The sequence below is a fragment of the Podarcis vaucheri genome, assembly GCF_965113315.1.
Source record: "Podarcis vaucheri genome assembly, chromosome: 3".
NCBI lineage: Eukaryota > Metazoa > Chordata > Lepidosauria > Squamata > Lacertidae > Podarcis > Podarcis vaucheri.
The window spans coordinates 112039935-112063192 of NC_138761.1; the positions used below are offsets into that span (position 1 = coordinate 112039935).

Consider the following 23258-nt stretch of genomic DNA (forward strand, 5'->3'; position numbering starts at 1 on the left):
TTAGCAGAGTTTGTACGTAACCTGAAGTGTATGTAACCTGAGGTACCACTGTATAATGTTGTTTGCTGCTCCTGCTCAGGCTCCACAGAAAAAGCATTTTGGTTACTCAAATTCATTCCGATTGTGCAGATAAAATATAACGGATAGAATTCTACAGGACTTCCAGGGTGGCGCCATCGGTAATGGCGGATTCCCTCTGATCCGGAGGGACTGGCTCCACGGAAAACGGGTCTGTTCCGCTACGGCGAAGCGGGGACCCTTTAAAAAATCACAGGCAGATGAAGCCTGTGACCATGGGACTTAGCGGGCACCTTTCGCCCCTCCCCCCAATTCGTAAAGGAACCCAACTACGGGCTCCGGAGCGAAGAGTGGCTAGTGGCGCGGTGCTGAGAGTCAACTGCTTCTTCCGTGGAGCGAAGCCGCACAGCCGTTGCCGGAGAGCGCGACCTTTTTCCTGGGACAATTTGGCTACAAAAACAACTACCCGTGAGCAGATCAAATTTGGACAATTGGTTTAAACAACGATCTGTGAGTAGAACGGGAAATTGGATTAAGAAATTCCTCTTAATTTGGCACTGAAGCGGGAAGGTCTAAACAGGAAGTCAGCCTTCCGTTTCTTGTAGATAGATTAAAGCAAAGACATGGCAAACTAGAGTTTAGAAAATTGTTTGTAAAGGATCAACTTTCATCATCTAAAACTACTGAACCCCCTTCGGAAGCAGGAGAAGAGGGGGAATTTTTTCCGGATTGTTTAAGCCTGCAGAAGAGAGTGTAAAGAAAAGTAATTTTCCACCGTCTTGAACCTGGGAGCGGGGTGTCAGGACAGACTTTTTGGGAAGTTCATTGACTATAGACAAATGTTTTTGACAGACAGTTAAAAGAAGAGAAACATAGTGATTCCATTGTTCTCTTTCGCATTTTAAAGGAACAAATATTGTCAAAATATCTGAAAAAGGAAACTTTGTTATTAGATCTGCTGTTAAAAAAAAAGAAAAGAAAAGAGATTGATACAAATAGAAGTTCTTCTCCTAGAGGGAGCTTGTGAAACTGTTATTAAATTTGAACTGGGGAGCTTCGCAGCTGCAAACAGATTAAGATCGTGGGAACAGACTTCTGACCTTGTATAACAATGTATTCAGAGGCTCTGGTGCGTGCTTTCTGCAAGACAAGTGCTTTATTGGAACAGTTACATGAGAAGACGGATTTGATGACTCTTGCGATTAGAAATTTTGGACAGGTAGTGGGTATCTATATAGAACCCACCCAGGAATCAACTCAGGAGTGTGCTCTGACAGATCAGATGAGGGAGGAGGTTGTTGCTGGACCTCGGGTGGCAGAGATGGAGGAAGCTGTGGCCCAGCAGGAACATAAGTTGTTGGATCTGATAAATGAACTTGGAAAAAGCCAGATTTGGAGAGATAGAGTTTTGTTTGGCTTGGAGATGGGGGGCTGGATAGACCCCCCCCTATGCAGGGATGTTTTGACTTTTCAAGTCTGGCAATGGACCGTGAGGAGTTTGGGGTTGTGGGAGTCCTCAACTCTGGAGGGACCTTGAAACATGCTTTTAAATACCACATGGAGTTCAGTGTGGACTACGGAAAAGGGGCTGATCTGCCGAGAAGGGAGAAAAATACTGTCAAGTTGGAGTTTCCACGAGTGAAAGGGCCAGGAGACAAAGTAAAATACAGGTATAAATATGAAGAAGATCTGCGGGACATGGAAGAGACTTAAGGGCCTTGGACATAAGATTACCAGGTTAATGAACTAGATGGATGGGATAGAAAGGACTGACAAAACCCGGGACCAGGAGGAAGAGACGTTGGATGAAGATTGGAAGAAAGTTTTTTAATTTTTTTTAATTTAGGATTGTTTTGTAAAATTAATGAGTATTAGAAAAATGTTGGAACGAAATTATTTGGCTTTAGCAGAAATGTTAAAAAGAACTATGCAAGAATATGTTATGGTTATGAGAAATTGGTATAAATAAGTTTTAAGTTTTAGGGTTTTTTATAGTAAGATAAGGTTAAAATAGATTAAGGTAATTTAATGACAGAATATTATGAAAAATGGGAAGGATTTGCTGTGATAATTAATAACTAGAATACAAAAAAGGGAGGTGTGAGGAGGTCGATGAAATAAGGCAATGACAGTTAAGGATTTGGGAATATTGGATTTGTTTTTAAATTTTTGTGGTTTATTTTTGTTTTTTGATTTTGATGTGTTATGTGTTTTGTTTTTGTTTTGTTTTTGATTTTTATCGATTTGTATTGTTTGATTGCTGTTTGTTTTTCCCTTGTTTTTTTCCTTTTTTGTCTCTTTGTTTTTTCTGTAATTTTAAAATGTTTAATAAATATTATTTTTTAAAAAAAAGATAGAATTCTAGAGGGTGGGGTATTAGGGTGTGAAAACGGTCAAGATCCGAGGATTCCCAGGCATGCAACTCCAGATGGTGAAGTTGGCGCCCAGGCATCGTCACTTGTTCACAAGTTGCTGATAGGCTGGTGCAAAATGCTAATTCCAAACACGTCTGTTTTTTAATATATATAACTTTTATTACATTTCCTGTTTTACAATTTAAAATACTCATTTTACATCCTTAAACTATCAATGACTTCCATTCTTCACTTTCCATGCTTCATTTTACATTTCATAAATCCCTGCATATTTTACAAAAACTATACCATTCAGTATTCCATTAATCCATCAAAACTTGTTTACACTGTTGAATTTATCTTAATGCTGCCAGTGCTTTCAGCTGTATATAATTATTTCCCATATATTCAATAAACGTTTTCCAATCTTCTTTAAACATATGTTCATCTTGTTCTCTTATTCTATATGTTAATACTGCAAGTTGTGCATATTTTGTCACTTTAAGTTGTCAGTCTCCTTTGGTTGGGACCTCGCTCGTTTTCCATTTTTGGGCTAACAGAACGCAGTAGTGGCAAACATAAATAACCTTTTTTGACACCTGAGAATATCCGTCTGAATTATCCCCAGCAGAAAGGACTTTGGTTTTGGGGGGAAAGTACTTTTGAACATTTTTTTCAATTCATTATGGATCATTTCCCAATACTCTTTTACCCTTTTACAGGTCCACCCCATGTGAAAGAACGTTCCCTTCTGCCTCTTTGCATCTCCAGCACTTATCTGATTCTGTCTTGTACATCTTAGCAAGCCTACTTGGAGTTAAATATCATCTGTGAATCATTTCTGAGCATCCCTATTTTCACATCAAGAATCACAGACTAAGCCAGGGGCAGGGAGATTGATGCACATTTTTGCTGGACTACAAATCCCATCATTCCTGACCACTGGCCATAATGGTTTGGGCTAATGGGAGTTAGAGTCCAACCACACCTGGAGGGACACATTCTTGGTCCATGTTCATCTCACCCCCCCTGAACATACGCGAGAAAGTTATTCTCTGAAAAATGTATTAACGTTCATTTGCTCTGCACAAAGTTACTAAAGCAGAGAACGGAATGCCGAATTATTACCTCCAATGAAATCCCAACGGAGCACAAAGGACTATGGTAATAGAATGGCAGCCCTGGCCAATAATCCCTGGATCTCTAAGGTGCAAAAATCCCAAGGGAGCAGAAAAGATTATCTATTTATGTGATCTTAGCTGCACAGACGTTATTGGTCCAGAGATGGAAAGAAGAGAAGAAGAATGGGAGATCAAATTGATGGATTATGCCGAAATGGCTAAAATGACTGGAAGAATCAGAAATCAGGAAGACCAAATTTTTAATAAGGAATGGGGAAAATTTATAACTTATCTTAAAAACCATTGCAAGCAGTTAAAATCGTTAGTAGGATTGGAATAACACTTGTAGTTTAATGAATTTTGGATACAACGGAGAGGTAAAAGATTTGGATTCTCATAAAAGATGCAGGGGGAAACGATTAACAATAGGACCCACAAAGGGGGAGGGGGAAAGTCCAGGAGATTCTTTCGAATCTTGTTTTTATATTGTATGTTAGACATGCGACTGTGAAATTTTAATCTGAAAAACCAAATAAATAAAATTTTAAAATGCTTAATGTTTGTGTGCTGTAGAAACAAAGGCAGCGGGATGGTTCGGTGGGAGACTCTTCATTTCAGGGTACTGTAATGGGTTCGAGCAAAAAAAGAAGAAGAAAGATTTCTGGCTGGCAGAGGGGGTTGGACTAGATGACCCCCGGGTGTCCCAACTCTGCAATTCTAGGAATCTAACCCAGGGACATACAGCGGCACATCTTGGTGCAAAAGGCTCCAAAACAAGAGGCACTAAGGGGAAACAGAGGTAATTCCACTATGAGAGGTCCAAACCCCCAGCTGAGCCCCTGATTCCGGGTAGCAGCTCCCCTCTCTGCTTTATCCCGCAGTAACTCACCGCGGCAACCTTGAATTCGGCTCCTCCGCCGCCTTTTTTTCCTTAGAGGGAAAGAGGGGCGAGGCTAGCGCACGAGACTTCCGGCTGTGTTCAGAGGGGGTGGAGGGGAATGGAACGGACTACACCGCGAGGCGCTCTTTCTCAGCTCCACTTGAGCCTCGTATTTTGCTTCCAGCCCCAAAACACTTAGTCGGCTTTTCTGTTGCTTCTCTATAACGCGCCGTTTGTCGGCCTTGCCACTCTCTCTCGCTTCGAAAACGACTCGGGAATGTAGCGCGCGAGCAGCAGAGCTCGGCCCTTGGGAACCCCCGCCCCGTTCAAAAGAGCCGATACGCGAATAGGAAACGAGGAAGGTGCCACTCGGATCGACGTCTTCCGGCCCATTCAAAGATGTCCGCCGACTACTTCCGTTTCCCCCCCTTACGTAAGGCCTTTTCTACGGGGCCACGTGACGGGCGGCAGCCAATAGCTCCTCACAGACCACGCTCCGGCAATTGGCCTGCCGGTTTCATGGGAGAGAGGCCTAGTCTCCCTCCTACATGCGCACTACAGCTCCCAAAATGCACAGAGGGGCCCTTACCGTGGACGGCCTAGTTGTTCGCATCGTGGTGCATCCTGGGATATGTAGTCTCATTTCTCCTTGAAGTCCCTTTCAGGAGAGCTGCGGATCCTGAGAGGTTTGCAGAGTATTTGCTGGCCCGTCCAAGAGAGAGAGAGAGATAGAGGTACTGGAGCAGCAGGGGAAGGAAACCCTCTGTTATTTATTATTATTATTATTATTATTACTACTACTACTACTACTACAACTACTGGGGGGGGGGGGACATTGAATTGTAGAGATTTAACCTCTCAGCAGCAGAGGAATATAAGAGACTTGGCTACTTTTACTCTTCCCTTCCTCCGCTTTTTCAAAAATTAGAAATGCTGGAGAAGGGCAATTGGAAAGCAAGTAAAATTAATTTCAAATTCCTGACACCTGCAAAGTTGTTGAAATTTTGATAGAACTTGATAGTTGTCTGTTTCCTTGACATCTGATGGGAGGGCGCCACCACCGAGAAGGCCCTCTGCCTGGTTCCCTGTAACCTCATTTCTTGCAGGGAGGGAACCGACAGAAGGCCCTCGGCGCTGGACCTCAGTGTCCTGGCTGAATGATGGGGGTGGAGACGCTCCTTCAGGTATACTGGACCCGAGGCCATTTAGGGCTTTAAAGGTCAGCACCAACACTTTGAATTGTGCTCAGAAACGTACTGGGAGCCAATGTAGGTCTTTCAGGACCGGTGTTATGTGGTCTCAGCGGCCAATCCCAGTCACCAGTCTAGCTGCCACATTCTGGATTAGTTGTAGTTTCCGGGTCACCTTCAAAGGTAGCCCCACGTAGAGCGCATTGCAGTAGTCCAAGCGGGAGATAACCAGAGCATGCACCACTCTGGCGTGGCAGTCCGCAGGCAGGTAAGGTCTCAGCCTGCGTACCAGAGGGAGCTGGAAGGCAGCTGCCCTGTACACAGAATTGACCTGTGCCTCCATGGACAGCTGTGAGTCCAAAATGACTCCCAGGCTGCGCACCTGGTCCTTCAGGGGCACAGATACCCCATTCAGGACCAGGGAGTCCTCCACACCTGCCCGCCCCCTGTCCCCCAAAAACAGTACTTCTGCCTTGTCAGGATTCAGCCTTAATCTGTTAGCCGTGATCCGTCCTCCAACCACCTCCAGACACTCACACAAGACATTCACCACCTTCACTGGCTCTGATTTAAAAGAGAGGTAGAGGTAGGGAAGGTGACTGGCCCAAGGTCATCCAGCGACCTTCATGACCAAGTAGGGATTCGAACCCATGTCTTGATAGTTTTTGTTCAGTACTTCAACTACTATTTCACAACCGCTTTCAAGCCCTTAGCAGCAGAATTCCCATTTATCCATGTGTGCACTGAGAGAGTAACAAAAGTCTTCTTTATTTCCGGGTTTCGGGGTATTGCAAGACCAGAGGAAAGGACATATTACCACCACCTGCTGACTATAGTACTATCGTTTCACAAATGTAAAAAAAGGATCATGCCAGAAAGGAGCTTTCTTGTGTAAGAAACTAGTTTCTAAACAGGAAGTTATTTTGTCTGCAGAAATAAATCCGTCCACATGCAATCTGGAGTGTTGTGTAGCCCAGAAACCAGCTTAACATCTCATTTAGAACTGGGAAGCTCGTTGCAGTGTAAAAAGTTGGGTCATCCTTATTGTGATCTTGAATATTGGAGTCCAAATACTGAATTTTAACTATCCAGATATGCTCAGTTGGTAGAGCATGAGACTCTTAATCTCAGGGTCATGGGTTCAATTGGACTAGATAACTAGATCGTGGTCCCTTCTAAGTCTACAAGTCTACAAAATGAACTACTGTAATTTATCAAACTGGAAGTTTGCTTGTGTGACTTAAATTTTAAAACCTGTCATTGCTTGTAATATTTATGCAAATCTAGCATACAGAACTGAGCCCTGAATGGCGTCTCTCTCTTCCCGTTGTAGTTCATAACCTATGACCAGTCACAACAAAACCCAGAATTGATTTGTTTTGCATTTCCATTAGGCATATAAATCCTGCTTTGGGGCTTAATGCAAGCATTTGATTGATCACTCTGAGAATAATAAGTTGAACTAAATGGTCCTTTGGCCTGATCCAGAAGGCTCTTGTTATGTCTTTAAATTCATGTAGACTTGGGTGTAGTTAGTGATCATGCAGGCATCTGTATTGCAAGCACCGTTTTTCTGCGTTTGGTGTTCTTAAGCTATGGTATTATGAGTTTACAAGTGGGAAGGGCAACAAAATACTGCAATATAAAATGACCTCAAATATTTCTCTGCAAGGAGGAAGGAAATGGGAAGAGCTTTCCAATTGTCCTTGGACTGTAGGGGCTTATACCTGCCTATATACTCCATTCTGACCCCAGATACAATCCTGTCAGCAATTGCCAATTGATTTTGGCCTTAAAGGGGATTATTTTGACCAAGGGCAGCTGCACGTGCCCATTTCGACTAACAGCTTTCCATTTTGCTTGGGCAGGAAAGTTTGCCATGTGCAAAACACTGTCACCCTAGTGCAGATAATGGGATCCACCCTCAGGAGCAAGGCTTCCACATGCATGTCACTTGCTGGAGCAGGAACCACCGTCATAAATTGGACGCAGCTTCAGCTGCAGAGCTGTTCTATCTGTGCTGCATTGCTTTCAGTAGGGCAGAACTGAACTTTTACTCCATCTACGTGACTGTGCAAGCGGTAAATGTCGTTGTTCCTTTTTATGTCACTAGGATGGATTATATAACCCCACCCCCACCCTAAAATACTGACTTTAATTCAACTATTTAATTCATATATTTTCTGAACAAGATAACACATGTTACTGTTTGCTGTAACGATGATAATGTTTGTTTGCTACAAAGCAGAGCATTTACACAATCTAGGACAGGAGCACAAACCTAAACCTTCATTTGAAGTCAACTGGCTTTAAATTGTATTAACTGTAGGTGGATTGTGCCCTAAATGTCTGTGCCATTTGTTTGACAGTCATATGACCTAAATTCAGATTCCCCCTCCCACCTCCCGTTCTTTCTTCTACGTAGAAAAGCAAAAGGGTGTTTGTTAGAGGAGCACGGATTTATTTTCAGTGTCATTTAAAACATGTTGGTTTGTATTAAAAGCCGGCTTCATTTTAAACCAAATAATGTGGGGTTTGTTTTTGTTTTGTTTTTTAAAAAATAAGATTTTGCTTATTTTAAAAGAAAAAAAGATGTGAAATTGTAAAAATGATTTATGGTTTTGTGTTTATCCTGCCTGCAGCTCGAACTGAATTGGGACGGATGTCTCTGATTGGTCATTTATTGGGAGCAAAAGGCTAGTTCAGTTAAGAACTGAATCTATATATGCTCTTTAACCCTTGGGAGGTGGGTCTGCAGATTAAACGTAGTTCTCACTGAGATGATAATGGTGTGCCTGAGCTTTACCAATTTAGCATACTCATATGTATGAGGCTTATATCTATGAATAATGTGCCTTAGGATGATGGACTGGCTCCTACAAAAATATTCCCTTAGCATAGAACAGGCACGTCCAACAGGTAGAGTTTGGATTTGATATCCCGCTTAATAATAATAATAATAATAATAATAATAATAATTTATTATTTATACCCCGCCCATCTGGCTGGGCTTCCCCAGCCACTCTGGGCGGCTTCCAAAAGAATATTAAAATACTATAATACATCAAACATTAAAAGCTTCCCGAAACAGGGCTGCCTTCAGATGTCTTCTGAAAGCCTGGTAGTTGTTGTTCTCTTTGACATCTGGTGGGAGGGTGTTCCACAGGGAAGGCGCCACTACCGAGAAGGCCCTCTGCCTGGTTCCCTGTAACTTGACTTCTCGCAGTGAGGGAACTGCCAGAAGGCCCTCGGTGCTGGACCTCAGTGTCCAGGTAGAACGATGGGGGTGGAGTCGCTCCTTCAGATCACTACCTGAAGGAGTCTCAAAGCGGCTAACATTCTCCTTTACCTTCCTCCCCCACAACAAACACTCTGTGAGGTGAGTGGGACTGAAAGACTTCAGAGAAGCGTGACTAGCCCGAGGACACCCAGCAGCTGCATGTGGAGGAGTGTGGAATCGAACCCGGTTCACAAGACTACAAGTCTACCACTCTTAACCACTACACCACACTGGTACCTCAGTGTGATTGTACCTAGATTGTGATCTACCAGTAGATCACTGGACATATGTGGTAGATCACTGGCTCCCCCCAAAGAAGCTCAACAAGTTTGGCTCCCCTAAAAAAAGCTCAACATTTTTGCTCTGCACCCCCAAAAAGGGGGTAGATCACTACCAGTCTTTAACTCCGTGAGTAGATCACAGTCTCTTGGGAGTTGGCCACCCCTGGCATAGAAGACTAGACATCAAGGGAAAGAGTCTAGCCTCATCTTTTCCCTGATGCACCACTTTTCTATGTGTAGAGATCTATTGTTTTTTAAGAAATTAGTTTCTAGATGACCCTTGGGGTCCTTTCCAACTCTACAGCTCTGTGATCATGGAAGCCTCCAGTGGAATTCCGAAGTTGTCGTCTTCTTTGACGATCACTCGTAGCTGAGTAAGATTGTCTTCCTTAAACATGGTTTTAACAGTTACAGATAGGTAGCCGTGTTGGTCTGCCATAGTCAAAATAAAAAAATTCCTTCCAGTAGCACCTTAAAGACCAACTAAGTTAGTTCTTGGTATGAGCTTTCGTGTGCATGCACACTTCTTCAGATACACTGAAACAGAAGTTTCCAGATCCTTCTATATAGTCACACATACCATCTCGGGACTATTTAATTGCTCATCGTCTAACATTGTGTATGCTATCAAATGCCAACAGTGTCCTTCAGCTTTCTATATTGGACAAACAGGCCAAACCTTACGCCAAAGAATAAACGGACATAAATCTGACATCAAGAATCACAAAACAGAGAAACCAGTAGGAGAACACTTCAATCTCCCAGGACATTCTATACAAGATCTCAAAGTAGCTGTTTTACTACAAAGGAATTTCAGAAATAGACTGGAAAGAGAAGCTGCTGAATTGCAACTCATTACCAAACTTAAAACCACGGAGAGACCTGGTCTGAACAAAGACATTGGATTCTTATCTCATTATACATGACTAAGCCATTTTTCACCTTCTCACCCCTTGCCTTTTCCTGTAAGATCTATTGCAGTCGTTAAGATTCGTCAACAGGCTCACCTCAGCTATCTGCCAATCTCCCATTCCCACCACCCTTCTGAGTAATACCCCTCCCCACCTTCTCACTATATAGAAGGATCTGGCAACTTCTGTTTCAGTGTATCTGAAGAAGTGTGCATGCACACGAAAGCTCATACCAAGAACTAACTTAGTTGGTCTTTAAGGTGCTACTGGAAGGAATTTTTATGGTTTTAACTGTGAGTCTGTAAGTGACTCGAGGCCAATTCTGGATCCACATGTCTTTCCACAGTGGGGGCAGAGGTTTCTGGACAGGAGTTGATCATGGTGAGGGTTTGCCAAGCATGCCTTCCTCTTAGCACTTTGTGTAACCCTGGCATTACCATTTTAATTAAAAGGGAAGAATGTTCTCAAATCTGAAGAAAGAGAAATATATTGTCAGAGCTAATACGAAAGCTTTCAAGAAGCATGCGCACACTTGTATAAGGAAATGAAGAATTGTTAAAAATAAATGCCTAGGAGAATATGCAGCCCGCAGAACAATCAGCCCTGCAGAGATTTACTTGTAGAATCGGGAACAGACACTGGAAAATCAAATGGTAGCCCCTGAAAGGCAGTTTATTTTATTAAATGCAAACAGATCACTAGGGAAACATGCTCAAATGATGGCCAACCTAAATTTTATGACTATCTAATTTTTCAGACTAGGAAATACTCATAGCAGTAGATAGGAATGGGGCATTGAGTCCTGCCCAGGATAGCTCTAAGGGCAAAAATACACGCTTTGGAAGGCCAAACAGTAAAAATCAATAGTTTCCTCAGTTTAACAGATAAGGGAGGTATAAGCCCCTACAGTCCAAAGGCAATTGGAAAGCTTTTCCCATTTACTTCCTCCTTGCAGAGAAATATTTGAGGTCAGTTTGGGAGAGTCAAAATGGCTGTACTATTTCAGACACATGGTTTATATCAGGCTTCCTCAGCCTCGGCCCTTCAGATGTTTTGGCCTACAACTCCCATGATCCCTAGCTAGCAGGACCAGTGGTCAGGGATGATGGGAATTGTAGTCTCAAAAACATCTGGAGGGCCGAGGTTGAGGAAGCCTCATACTTATGTATGTGTTTGCCTTGTACATTTATGAACATTTGTTCTATATTTGAGACCTTGGAATTCTTGTAACAAAAGTTGTAGGCAGAATCCAATGAAGTCTGCCAGCTTGTGCATCAAAAATCCATTTGCGCTATGGGGATCCTGATCTTTTCTTCCCCCCCCTTCCTCCTCCACCACTCTGCCCCCACCCACCCCTTAATCTGCTCTGGAGGTTTCATGAAACATCAACCTATATAGAGCACAGTCATACCTCCATGCAATTATTGCAACTAGAGCAAGAACTGCCTGCCCCCAGAAGTCAAATGTGCGCTTGCTCTCAAACCCAGAAGTAATCAGGATATGTGAAGAATTGCATTCCCCTCCCTGTTAATAATGCTCCAGAGACAGCAAGTGTGGGATGCTAGCAAAGCATTGCTAAGAGGTATTCTGAACCCACTCAGTGCTTATCGTGAAAAGAAAAGAACAGGCAAAACAGAAAAACGAATTTGTACCAGAGATTAATAACGAAGAAAAAGAGCATAAGAAGGCAGCCACTTAAAACAGTTCTTAATAAATTAAGGACAGTGGTACCTCGGGTTAAGTACTTAATTCCTTCCAGAGGTCTGTTCTTAACCTGAAATTGTTCTTAACCTGAAGCACCACTTTAGCTAATGGGGCCTCCTGCTGCTGCCGCGCCACCGGAGCACGATTTCTGTTCTCATCCTGAAGCAAAGTTCTTAACCCGAGGTACTATTTCCGGGTTAGCGGAGTCTGTAACCTGAAGCGTATGTAACCCGAGGTACCACTGTATTTGCGAACAAATGAACTTGGAACTTTTAGAAACACAGACTCTTAATTTCAGTAAGCAAAACAAAATGAATGTGGGAATAAACTGCTTGAGTTACCTGCATATCAGGTTAAAGAAAGAACAACATATGAACCCAGTTCCTCCAATAAAAAGGAGAATTGATATAGCTAGGTCTTTGGAAGAGATTATTTATTTAGGGCACTTACAAAACATGCCAGAGAATATTGGTGTTTTCAATGTTTTGGTGTTCAGCTTTGGATTGGTAGGGACGAAGCATTCTATTCCGACTCTGTTTTTAACGTGCTTATGTGGTTTCTTTTTTGTATATTTAATTTGTTTTCAAATCACTTCAGGGCATTATTTTTTTATTATTTATTTGTCGTGGAAAGCAATATATACGTTTAATAAACCTAACCGAAACGTCATTGTACCATTTTGAAAAAAACAAAAAATACAAATCAAGTTACAAAACAAATTGAATTTAAATCAGCTAAATGCCTGAGTAATGAAAATGTCTTCATATGCAGGGCTGGGTTAAGACCTTTAGAGGCCCTAAGCGCTTAAAAGATTTGGGTTCCTCTTCATATATATCTAATTCAAAATATAAACCATAAAATGAAATTTTGTTTTTTGAAATGAAACAACCTACAGTAAGATGGAAAATGATGTTTATTTTTCCATATAAATAATGTTTATTTTTGTTGAGCTGCGCCATATGGTTCATGGTAAATCCAGCAATGGAATTCTTTTGCAGTGCCCCTCTTCCCTTGATGCCCTAAGCATGTGATTATTTTGCTTAATGCTTAATCCAGCCCTGTTCAGAAGACACCTCCAAAACCTACCAGGGGCAAGGCCAGCTAGGTTCCATAATCACGGTTGTCTTGTTGAGAAAGCCCTCTCACATATTGCTGCATATCACACAGTTGGTAAGTGCAGGATCTTTAAGAGTGCACCCCCACATAGAATCATATAATTGTGGAGTTGGAAGGGACCCTGAGGAATATCTAGTCCAACCCCCCTAGAATTCAGGAATCGGCAACTGCCCCATACGGGGATCAAACCTGTGACCTTGGAATTATCAGTACCATGCTCTAACCATCCGAGCTATCCAGACTCTGATCTTGTGCTGCAAGTAGTTAAGGATTTCATTATTTAATGGGCACAGAACTTAGGGAGGGAAGTGTGGGGGAAAGAGCACAGGTTTTCTCCAAACATGAATCAAAAATAAAATTGCTATAAGATTATGGCTAGATGGCATGTCCTTGGAAACAAGTACAGTCGTACCTTGGAAGCTGAATGCCTTAGGACTCTAGCCTTTTGGCTCCCAAACGCTGCAAAGCCGGAAGTGAGTGTTCCGGTTTGCAAACATTATTTGGAAGCCAAATGTCCAACGTGGCTTATGCACGCAGGAAGATCCTGCAGCCAATCGGAAGCTGCGTCTTGGTTGTCAAATGTTTTCAGAAGTCGAACGGACTTCCGGAACGGATTCCGTTCGACAACCAAGGTACGACTGTACTCCTTAAATTTGTGGGGCTTATTTCTGAGAAAATATCATTAGGATTATGCTACCCAAATGCAAATGTTCAGTCTTTGCTTGATTGCACAATTATTACTGTTGGGGTATGAGGGTGCATGCGTGTTTAAATTGTGTTCAAATTTTCCTGTTCTTTACATAGGTAGCAGCCAGACACGCTATGGGCATTAAAAGCATTTGGAAGAACTACAAAGTTTTGATTGTTATGGGACCTAGCCTTGTGTTGATACACTGGGGCTGGTATAACATCAAATCCAATCCTATGTTCCAGCCAAAGAGTGAGGACACTGTCCCTGACCCTGGCCTTGTGACATACGTACTGCAACAGGACAGCAAAAATAAAAAAAATAGCCAATAACGGTGCTGCAGAAAAATCGAAAGGTAAGTTCCTGCTGCAGCAAGAACAAAACCATTAAGGCAATGCAAATAAAAGAGAATCTTGTATTGTATTATAGAAATCGTTCTCTTTTCCTGCAGCTCTACAATCCAGAGCCTCTTCCCGTGCCCAGAACAGCAGTGGTCTGTAATAGGCAGCACTTGGCTCTGCTTGTCAAGGACAGGCACAGATTTTACGCTAGCAGTTTCTGAAAGTCAGTCAATAAGAGAGGTGGGTTTAGAAAGAATATTTGGAAGCAAATCTGCTCCACTTCCCTAAATAGGATAGTTACTACTGTAGCCTTTTTAGCCTCAGGTGAGAAGAGCTTTGCGCCCGGGACGGGGAAATGGGAGTCAACAGACACTCAAGGAATAGTTTCAGAGAAAAAGCTTTATTCTACCATCCGGCTGGTAGAAGGAGCAAGTGTGATAGATTCACAAAACAAGCATGAGTTCACAGTCATTTGCACAGAGCATATACCGTATTTTTCGCTCTATAACACGCACCAGACCATAACACGCACATAGTTTTTAGAAGAGGAAAACAAGAAAAAAATATTCTAAACGAAACAGTGGATGTATGATTTTTGTGGTTCATGCTGTGGCCACAGACATGTGATCTGACAGTGAGTTTGGAGTAGCACAATGCAAAAATCCTGAGGATCCATGTGGATCCGTGCTTTGTAACCACGTTTTAAGTGGGGAGGGAAGGAAAAGCACTCAAGGGACAAGGATGTGTAAGTAGCTCCTCTCCTTTTCCGCTTTGCTCCTTTAAAGCAAGCAGGCTCTCTGTCCCTCTCTCCTCCCCACTCAGCGGCTCTTCTCCTGCTTTGCTGTTTCAAAGCGAGCCACGGAGGAGGGAAGGAAGGGGAACCACGGATCCTCTGCTCATGACTGCAGCAGATCCCCCCCCCCCGCCACCCGCAGGCATTCACTCCATAACACGCACAGACATTTCCCCTTACTTTCTAGGAGGAAAAAAGTGAGTGTTATGGTGCAAAAAATACGGTATTCCCCTTCCAGTTCCCTCCCCTTTCTCCTCCTCAAGAGTCCTGCCTCATGATGAGTGAGTTTCCTGAGCTTGAACAGAAAGCTCCTGTCTTGGGACTCTTTTGGACTCTTGGCGCCCTTCCCAGGAAAGAGGGATGAGAAGCCAAGGGGGTTTCAGAGTGTCCAAGATGTGTTACAACCGAATGAGATAAGAGTCAGTTCTCAGGCCTGAGTATTCTTGGCATTGACAGAGTCTATTCATTGGCTTTTGAAGCTTTCTCGTACTGATAAAAGAATAACATTTTGCCTTTGCAACAGCAGAGCAAATGAGCAGATGCTTAGCTGCTGAGAAAAGGATTTTGAAAAGCTTTGAGAAGCTTTGAGCCTGCTTTGGGGGGGGGGACTTTGGGCCTAGGTGGGGTCACCTGTCCTCACCTCTTTCATTACGAGGCTGGGCTACAAACCAGGAAGTCCTTGATTGAGATTTAATCTCTTCCCTGAGCTCGCTAAGTTGTCCTCGGCAAGGCGTTCTCCCTGGGGCTTGAGAGAATTACACAGGCCCTACCTTACAGAGTTGTTGTAAAGAGCAAAAATGCGAAGCACTTTGAAAACCCAACAGCAGTCTATAATGTTGAATGGTTTCTTTAAATGTAAAGGTTCATCATTGTTCCACTCCATGTGTATGTCTTTAAGGGGCCAGAGCAAGGGCCAGAGCAAGATAACGAGACCCAGCTTTACAGCTGTGAAACGTAGCAGGTGCTGCTGAGTTGTATTTGATTAAGGCGTGTCAGCATTTGGGTAGAGTATATAAGGAGCAGCACCTAGCTCTCCCATTACCCTGGGGGATGGGTTGGTGGTTGGGTCATGTTGGTTTTGTTGAGGTTGGAACTTAACGGGTTAAGTTCTTCCCATGATGCCACACCATTCTGACGTCAATTTTGGAAGCTTGGGAGGAGCTTGGGAAGAGTATGCCAGTCCCACTCTGTACTTTGTGGGGAAAGGATGCAGTTTTGTCATGGCTGCAAATAGTCCTGGAAATTCCTGAGAAATGTTGGAATAAAAGCTGTAAATAGACAAACCTGGACTGTGTGTGTTTGTCTGGAAGCCAAGCTACGTGACAGTTTTACACCGCTGTGATATCTCTGCTACGGCGTGACTGAGAGCTCGGAGCAGAGCGTGCGGCAGGAGAAGTGTGCCGGGCAGTAAAGAGCTAATTGAGGATCGCAAATCAATTAGCGGGGGTCGCGCCAGATCAATCAAATTCCACAGGTTATGGGTAACCTAAATCACCTATCGTAAACCTGTCACGGGAGAGCTGCCGGGAGCTGTGAAATCTGCGGTGTCGAGCAGAGGAGCACGGAAGGAGGCGGAGGCAAGCAAGCAAGCTGAAAGACGCAGAAAGTGCCTGTGTTGCCAAGAATCGTTTCTCCACGCCAGAGGAGCTGGTGCTTTTGTAAGTACAGCTTGGGGCCCACTTGGGAGAACGGGAGAACATGGCAGATGGCCAGGAGGTGATTCAAGCTCCGTTTGAACAGCTTGAGGAACTCACCGCCCAAGCGTGGAATACCTGGGCAAGATGGGTGAGAGCGTGGTTCATAGCCACGGAGGTTTGGGACATTTCCCAGAGGGAACCAGTGCAACTGGTGGACAGAGATGCAGGAAAGCTGAAGTCTGTTTCTCTGGAGGAGAAAATGCAGAGGGAGAAAGCTATGAGAGCTGAGGTCTGCATGTTGAGAGCAGGTGTTCGTGCTAATTTGCAACATCACCTGGAAAGCATTGAATCTGCGTGTGAGGCCTGGAGTGTGCTGAAACGTCTGTGTGAAGGCTCAGCAGGAGGCCTAGGGCAGATGGAAGCTGAAAGCCTAGAGATGGCTGGAGCCCCTGTTCCTGATGATTTAGCCTCAAGGAGTGCTAGTGAGCAAGTCGGGGGGGCGGAAAGTTCCAAAGGCAAGTTTGAAAAGTTTTCCACTGAATCTGCTGGAATGGAGCGGCAGTTCAGGGGGGGCGGATCTGGCAAGGAGTGCTTTTCCGGAAGAAGGAGAAGGAGGCCAACTGTGAGGAGCACCAGGCAGTGGTTTTCCACTAGATTTCGTCGGTGCTACGTGTGTGGATCTCACAGTCATTTCAAAAGAGACTGCCCACAGAAAGCGAGAGCAGCTGCACAGGAAGGCTTCAAGGACACCTTCCATGGGAATCAGTCGGGTTTCCATGGGAACCAGTCTGGAAGGGGAGGTCAGCGTGGGAACGCAAGAGAAGGACGAGGAAAACAACGTCAGGAGATTTATCAGATCACGGCTAGTCTGGCGTTGGCTGAAGACAGCTGTGGGGCAAGCCAAGAGCTAAGTTTTGTTATTGACTCTGCAGCTAATCGCAATTTGATTCCAGAGACACCTGCTGTCGAGAGGTGGAACTGCACGGCAATTCCTGCCGGGAAAACTGTACTGTTTGCAAATGGACAGAAAAGAAATATGACTAATGCTGTAAATCTGCATTTTTGTATTTTACAGGAAACGTTGGAGTGTTGTACTGTTCCTGGGATGCACCACTGTCTTTTATCTGTGCCTTATTTACTGAAAAAGGGATTTACGGTTTGTTTTCAGGGTGATGTTTGCACAATCTCCAAAGGAGGGAGGATGCTTGCCAAGGTTAAAAAGGGGCAGAATGATCTCTTCATTCTTAAAACGTCTCTGGAGGGTGGTGGGAAGGTTGAGAAAGCACAAGCACTGCGTGCTACAATTCCCAATCATGATTCATGCGTACATGCTTGGCATACACGTACAGCTCATAGTTCTCTAGAAGAACTACAGGTGCTGCCGGAAGTTTCCAAAGGTTGTAATATCTCAGAATGTGGACATGCTGTAAATTGTGAAACTTGCAAACTGGCAAAGGTAAAAGGATGCAGTTATCCTAAGGTTGAAAGGATAACCACTAGGCCTTTTGAACTGATTCACATAGATCTGTTGGGTCCTGTAAAAGAACCAAGTCTGGGAGGGTCAAGGTTTCTGCTCTCGATGCAGGAGGATTTTACTCAGAATTCCTGGATACATGGCCTCAAATCCAAGGATGATGCAGCACAGCTGATCAAAGGGTGGATTGAGGGGGTGGAACAAAGGTTTTCCACCAAAGTGCAAGCTGTCACAAGTGACAGAGGAGCTGAGTTTACAGGTTCTGCTTTGCAGAAGTACTTTCGCAAGAAAGGGATACGTCACACAGTGACTTCACCCAATCAGTGGGGGGTGGCAGAGCTGAAGTGTCAGGCTCTGGTTAAAACTGCACAGGTGTTGCTGGAAGATTCTGGGTTACCTCCAAGGTTTTGGCTGGAGGCAATCAAGTATGTAAGCTTCACCTGGAATCGCACCTACAATTCCATGGTAGGGGACACACCATTTGGTTTGTTGCATGGCAGGAAACCCCAGATTCATTTTTTGCGTATGTTCGGGTCACGTGCGTCTGTGCCGGTACCTGCTGCTTTGCAGGGGCCAGATGGATCCAAGTTCCGAAAAATGATCTTCTGTGGGTATGAGCCAACAGCGAGTGCATGGAGGTTTGCATTTCCATCAGGTGATCAGAATAAGTTACTGATCAGTAAACACGCTGAGTTCTATGAGCAGGATAAAAAGACACAAGCTGCTGTCAAGCGTGATGTTCTTTCAGAGTGTCTCTCTGATTCAGAACAGGAAGATTCTGAGGGGGAGGAAGGAGAGGCTGAGTCTGATGATGACGATCAGGTAACTGACCAAAGTCAGGAACAAGAGGAGGTATCTGTAGCATCTCCACAAGTTGTAAAAAGGGAGGCCAAAAGCGAGCCCAGTTCCCCTGTGAGTGTAATGGAGAGGATTCGAAAACGTTTTAAGTCAGAGGGGGAATCCCGTGATGCTGAGGACACATTTCCTGGTGGCAGTGAGTCAGAGGTAACATCTGAGTTTATGCCCAGAAGGTCTAGTCGCACAACAAAAGGCATTCCACCTGAAAGGTACCAGGCAAAATGTGCGTGGGCGAAATTCGCACAGTGTGATTCTGGAAGTGTTGAAAGGGTTCAACAGGTGCCTGGGAAAGATGCTGGGAAGGAGCACAAGGCAAAGGGTAAGGTGTTGGGCTCAAAAGGGTCTTGTCAGAAGGTGCAGCAAGGGGGGGTGTTGAGGTTGGAACTTAACGGGTTAAGTTCTTCCCATGATGCCACACCATTCTGACGTCAATTTTGGAAGCTTGGGAAGAGTATGCCAGTCCCACTCTGTACTTTGTGGGGAAAGGATGCAGTTTTGTCATGGCTGCAAATAGTCCTGGAAATTCCTGAGAAATGTTGGAATAAAAGCTGTAAATAGACAAACCTGGACTGTGTGTGTTTGTCTGGAAGCCAAGCTACGTGACAGTTTTACACCGCTGTGATATCTCTGCTACGGCGTGACTGAGAGCTCGGAGCAGAGCGTGCGGCAGGAGAAGTGTGCCGGGCAGTAAAGAGCTAATTGAGGATCGCAAATCAATTAGCGGGGGTCGCGCCAGATCAATCAAATTCCACAGGTTTGTTGTTGTATTTAGTGTAAATGGAGTTTTTGTTTTTCTTATTAAAACCTTCTTTAAGTTATTTTTGAATCCCTTCTTTTTAATGCATGATCTCCCCAGCAAGCTCTCTGCAGCGTCACTATACTGCAAAAAGCCAACATATAAATGCTAAGTAATCTCGTCATTGTGTACAGCTCCATGACTAAAATTGTTTTCACGGAAAAACCCAATAAAAACCTGGTTTGATTTTTCTTCCTGCTAACTGAAAACCAGGCAGCTGCGTGACCCAGGAAAATGCACCGGGATTAGTGACACTTAAATCAGTGGTGGGCAACTGGGTTCTTTAAGAATCCGAGCTTTCATTTTTGCTTTTATTTCATCTTGGTTGTGGGGATGTACATCTGAATATGGGATTTGCTGCTCTAAATTTAAGGTGCAGCCATTCCCCCAACGCCAACGCCTGTTTATCTTTTTTAAAATGTGCTTTCCTGGTTGCTTGAATTTATCCGCTGTGACATTTTTCATCAGTTTACATTTTCATACAGGGTGGCAAAATGGGATGCGGGCACTGTAATGAATGTGAAGCATCCCAGCTGTGGTTCACCAGCTGCCTTTGCAGAGCTGCTGCAAATACGGTTCTCCATGCATAATGCATAGAAGCACATGCCTAACCTAATTTTTCTGAACCCGCCTGTCTGCAAGCTTCAATAATTATTACTAAGGTTGTTTTTTTTAAAAAAATAAAAATAAAAACCGCCATTTCTGTAAACGTAGAAAAAAAAGAGGTTTGCCATCAATACTGCAGTCCTTCGGCTAATTTATACCGACAGATTATAGTGCATTAACATAAATGCAGTCTTTATGCACAAGTGTGTCTTAAACATTGTCTTAGGGTTTGGTTTTAAATCTGCTGTAGATCTTCATTGGGCTCTTCAATTGTGTTTCTTTTAATTGCATTGTAATTAGGTCTGCAGGAATTGGGGTGGGGATGAGACTAGAGCAGGCATAGGGAAACTCGGCCCTCCAGATGTTTTGGGACTACAACTCCCATCATCCCTGACCACTGGTGCTGTTAGCTAGGGGTGATAGGAGCTGTAGTCCCAAAACATCTGGAGGGCTGAGTTTGCCTATGCCTGGAATGGAGTGTCGAACACTAAAAGGGGGAGCTGGCAATATGAGAATATTGCATGTGTGTTTTGCCTCATATCTCTGCAAATGCTATATATATCAATATCAACAAGAAAGCTGAGGCTTGGAAGATCCCATTGCCATCTTCCTCTCCTCCTGTGGACTCCCATAATTGTGGCATGCTCTGAGATTGGTTGTGATGAAGAATGGCTTATAAACATACATTTAACATAGGCAGGGGGTGCTGGGCCAATTCCAAAGGAAACAAATAATAATTAAGCATATTAGGTCAGATCCTTACGGCAGTAATCCAAATCACACTCCCACCCCAACAATAATAGTAATCACCAGTGCAGCACCTAAACCACCCTGCAGCATTGGTCAAAGGTGATGTGTGATTGATGTGGCCATCGGCCCCCAGTAGGAATACAAGCCTAATGGGCAAAGGCTGCCAAGAGGTGGCCACTGGCAGAGCAAATCCAGGAATAGCAAATTCATTCCAGCTGCTTCAAGAATTGCAGATAAATTGCCCAGGCACAATAAATTCATTCCAGACTCATCCTGTTTAGAGTAGGCCCATTGACTGAGTATTTCATTAAAAAAAATTATTTATACTTTTCAAGGTTATACATTTCATTAGTTTTACAATCAGTTTAACATTTCGAAGTTTGACTTCCTTCCCCCTCTTTCTGCATATCCAAATTCATTTAAATATCTACTTTAAATATATACTCTTAGGAAATTGCAGGTTATTACAATAATCCTGCCAATGTTTTTATCAGTTTGCAATTTATCTGTAAATGTCCAATAAACCATTTCCATTCTTTAATAAAAAGTTTGTTATCTTGATTTCTTACTCTTCTGGCAAGTTTCGCCATTTCTGCATATTCCATAAGTTTTTGTGTCCATTCTTCCTTTGCTGGGACTTCTGCTTCTTTCCACTTTTGGACAAATAGCATTCTTGCTGCTGTAGTAGCATACATGAATAAGTTTCTATACAATTTAGCTAGTTCTGTCCCTATAATTCCCATTGACTAAGTATAGGAACCAGCACGGTTCCAGTTCTGCCCTCCATATCCCAATGCCCATGACAAGCAAATGGCTGAGATCCCTTTCCTGCCCACCTACAGGGATGGGCATGGCAACTGTGGCTTTTATTTTCTACCAGCATATGAAGTTTTGAAGGCCACGTAGTCTGACACCAACCAAGAACTACCCATGTCCAATGACACAGATCCCATCTGCAAACCTGATCATATGCATTGTGGGTGCTCTTGCTACTCCCTTGTTTGGTTGGGCCATGATGGAAAGGTGTGCAGCTGCATTGTCTGAACTTTGTGGCCATGCTGGTAGTACTGCTTGGGCACATGGGTTGATTTTGGGAACCTTCTGCTGCATTCTGATGTTGGTCTGAAGATTGGCTGTGTGGGTTTTGGCTGCAGTGGGAAGTTGTGGATTGTGGCTTCCTTTCTTCTGGCTCCCCCCCCCCCCAATTTAGAATTTCATTGCCAAGGACTCATGGGGCACCTGTTGGAGACCAATGTGGGTAGGATATGGGAGCAGACAAAGAATTGATTGGCCAAGAAAGGATGCAACACTTACAGTGAAGAATTCCACTTTTCCTAGTTTCATCTTCAAGCTCTGTATTAAACTGATAATTCCCCTCAAATTCAAGAGGTCAATAGGCTTTCTGTTTCATTTAAAATTAAATGAAAATGACATATCAGGCTCCTGAAGAGACAGTTAAAGTCTATACCATTCAGCCATTCCCCCTAGCATATTGTCGTTGGGATGTGTTGTGTCTAAAGATTCACACTAGGTGGGTTCTTTTTTTTGGGGGGGGGGGGTAGCAGTTCCCTAACATAAACAGGATGTTTCCAATATTTCACACACCTTGCTCGTGCAGCCAGAGTTATCGGATACCAGATCACATGATGTGCCTCCTGTCAAATACATGATAGGACTTTAAATGAGCCCCAACGGTGTTAAAAAAATAAGCAGAGTGATCCGTTTGGTGTGAATTGTCTTGCTAAAATGTGAGCTGAGAAAATGCATGATTATTTCGGTCACATTTCTGCTTTGTACGCCAAAATATAGGTGAAATGAAGCCCTGCAAGTCAAAATTAGGGTGTTTCCTTGGCTGGTTGCTTTGGTTACTGTTTCTCTCTCCCAGCATTTTAAAAGAACACGGGATTTTTGCATTGTGCTTGCATAACCGATTATACAGGGAAGGACTTGTGAGGGTCTTTTAACCAGTTTGAATGCACATTATGCTATAATCACATTCTGCTGAGTTGGCCTGCTGTTTGCCCACAGGTCTCATTGAAATATATTGTATCTACAACAAATAACAAGTAACTGTGCCTCTAACGGCAGCCTCATTCACCACCCGTCTCTTTTTCTAAAACTGTAGGTGCACTTCACTTTGTTCATTTGAGTTTCGGGCCGTGAACAAAAGAGATGAAGAAGATCAGCTGGATTCGGAAAAACTGGCTCCTTGTGGCTGGACTGTCATTTGTCGGTGTCCATCTTGGGACCTATTTCATTCAACGAGCCGCAAAGTCCTCTGCTAAATCAAACTTGGAAATCAAATCAAAGGGTCTTGACGAATGACGCAATCTCTGCATCTTCACATTGGTAGCTAGCATAGCAAGTGTGCATTTGTTTTGTCATTGACTCCATAGTTGATTAAATGTGCTTTGTGGAAACGGAAACATATCCTTTTTCTTCTTCTTTTCCTTTTAACAT

The 23258-nt window shown here is 43.6% G+C and overlaps 2 protein-coding genes and 1 long non-coding RNA gene across 5 annotated transcripts in view; 1 reads left to right on the forward strand and 2 right to left on the reverse strand.

Annotated features, from left to right (window-relative positions):
• The window catches only part of SLX4IP (SLX4 interacting protein), a 101321-nt gene extending 96545 nt beyond the window's left edge, over positions 1-4776 (reverse strand). Inside the window, exon 1 of one of the 3 annotated variants that reach the window (XM_082215694.1) lies at positions 4383-4776. The gene's annotated coding sequence lies outside the window, so the exon portion shown is untranslated. The remainder of the gene's footprint in view (positions 1-4382) is intronic. The other 2 variants (XM_082215692.1, XM_082215693.1) reach the window with 2 other exon arrangements.
• A 224-nt stretch (positions 4777-5000) lies between these two features.
• LOC309528287 (uncharacterized protein) lies at positions 5001-23224 on the forward strand. Its single transcript, XM_082215713.1, has 3 exons — positions 5001-5107; positions 13660-13898; positions 22924-23224. The coding sequence occupies exon 3, from the start codon at positions 22971-22973 to the stop codon at positions 23121-23123; it is 153 nt and encodes a 50-aa protein (XP_082071839.1). The 5' UTR covers positions 5001-5107; positions 13660-13898; positions 22924-22970; the 3' UTR covers positions 23124-23224.
• Positions 14909-21197, reverse strand: LOC309528332. Its single transcript, XR_014217672.1, has 3 exons — positions 19542-21197; positions 15199-15505; positions 14909-15160 (listed from the first exon to the last, which is right to left on the reverse strand). It is a non-coding gene; the product is annotated as an uncharacterized lncRNA (long non-coding RNA).
• Positions 23225-23258: the final 34 nt, after the last annotated feature.

Excerpts from the sequence above, each read along its gene's own strand:
- LOC309528287 (XM_082215713.1), top strand. The coding sequence starts at position 22,971 with ATGAAGAAGATCAGCTGGATTCGGAAAAACTGGCTCCTTGTGGCTGGA.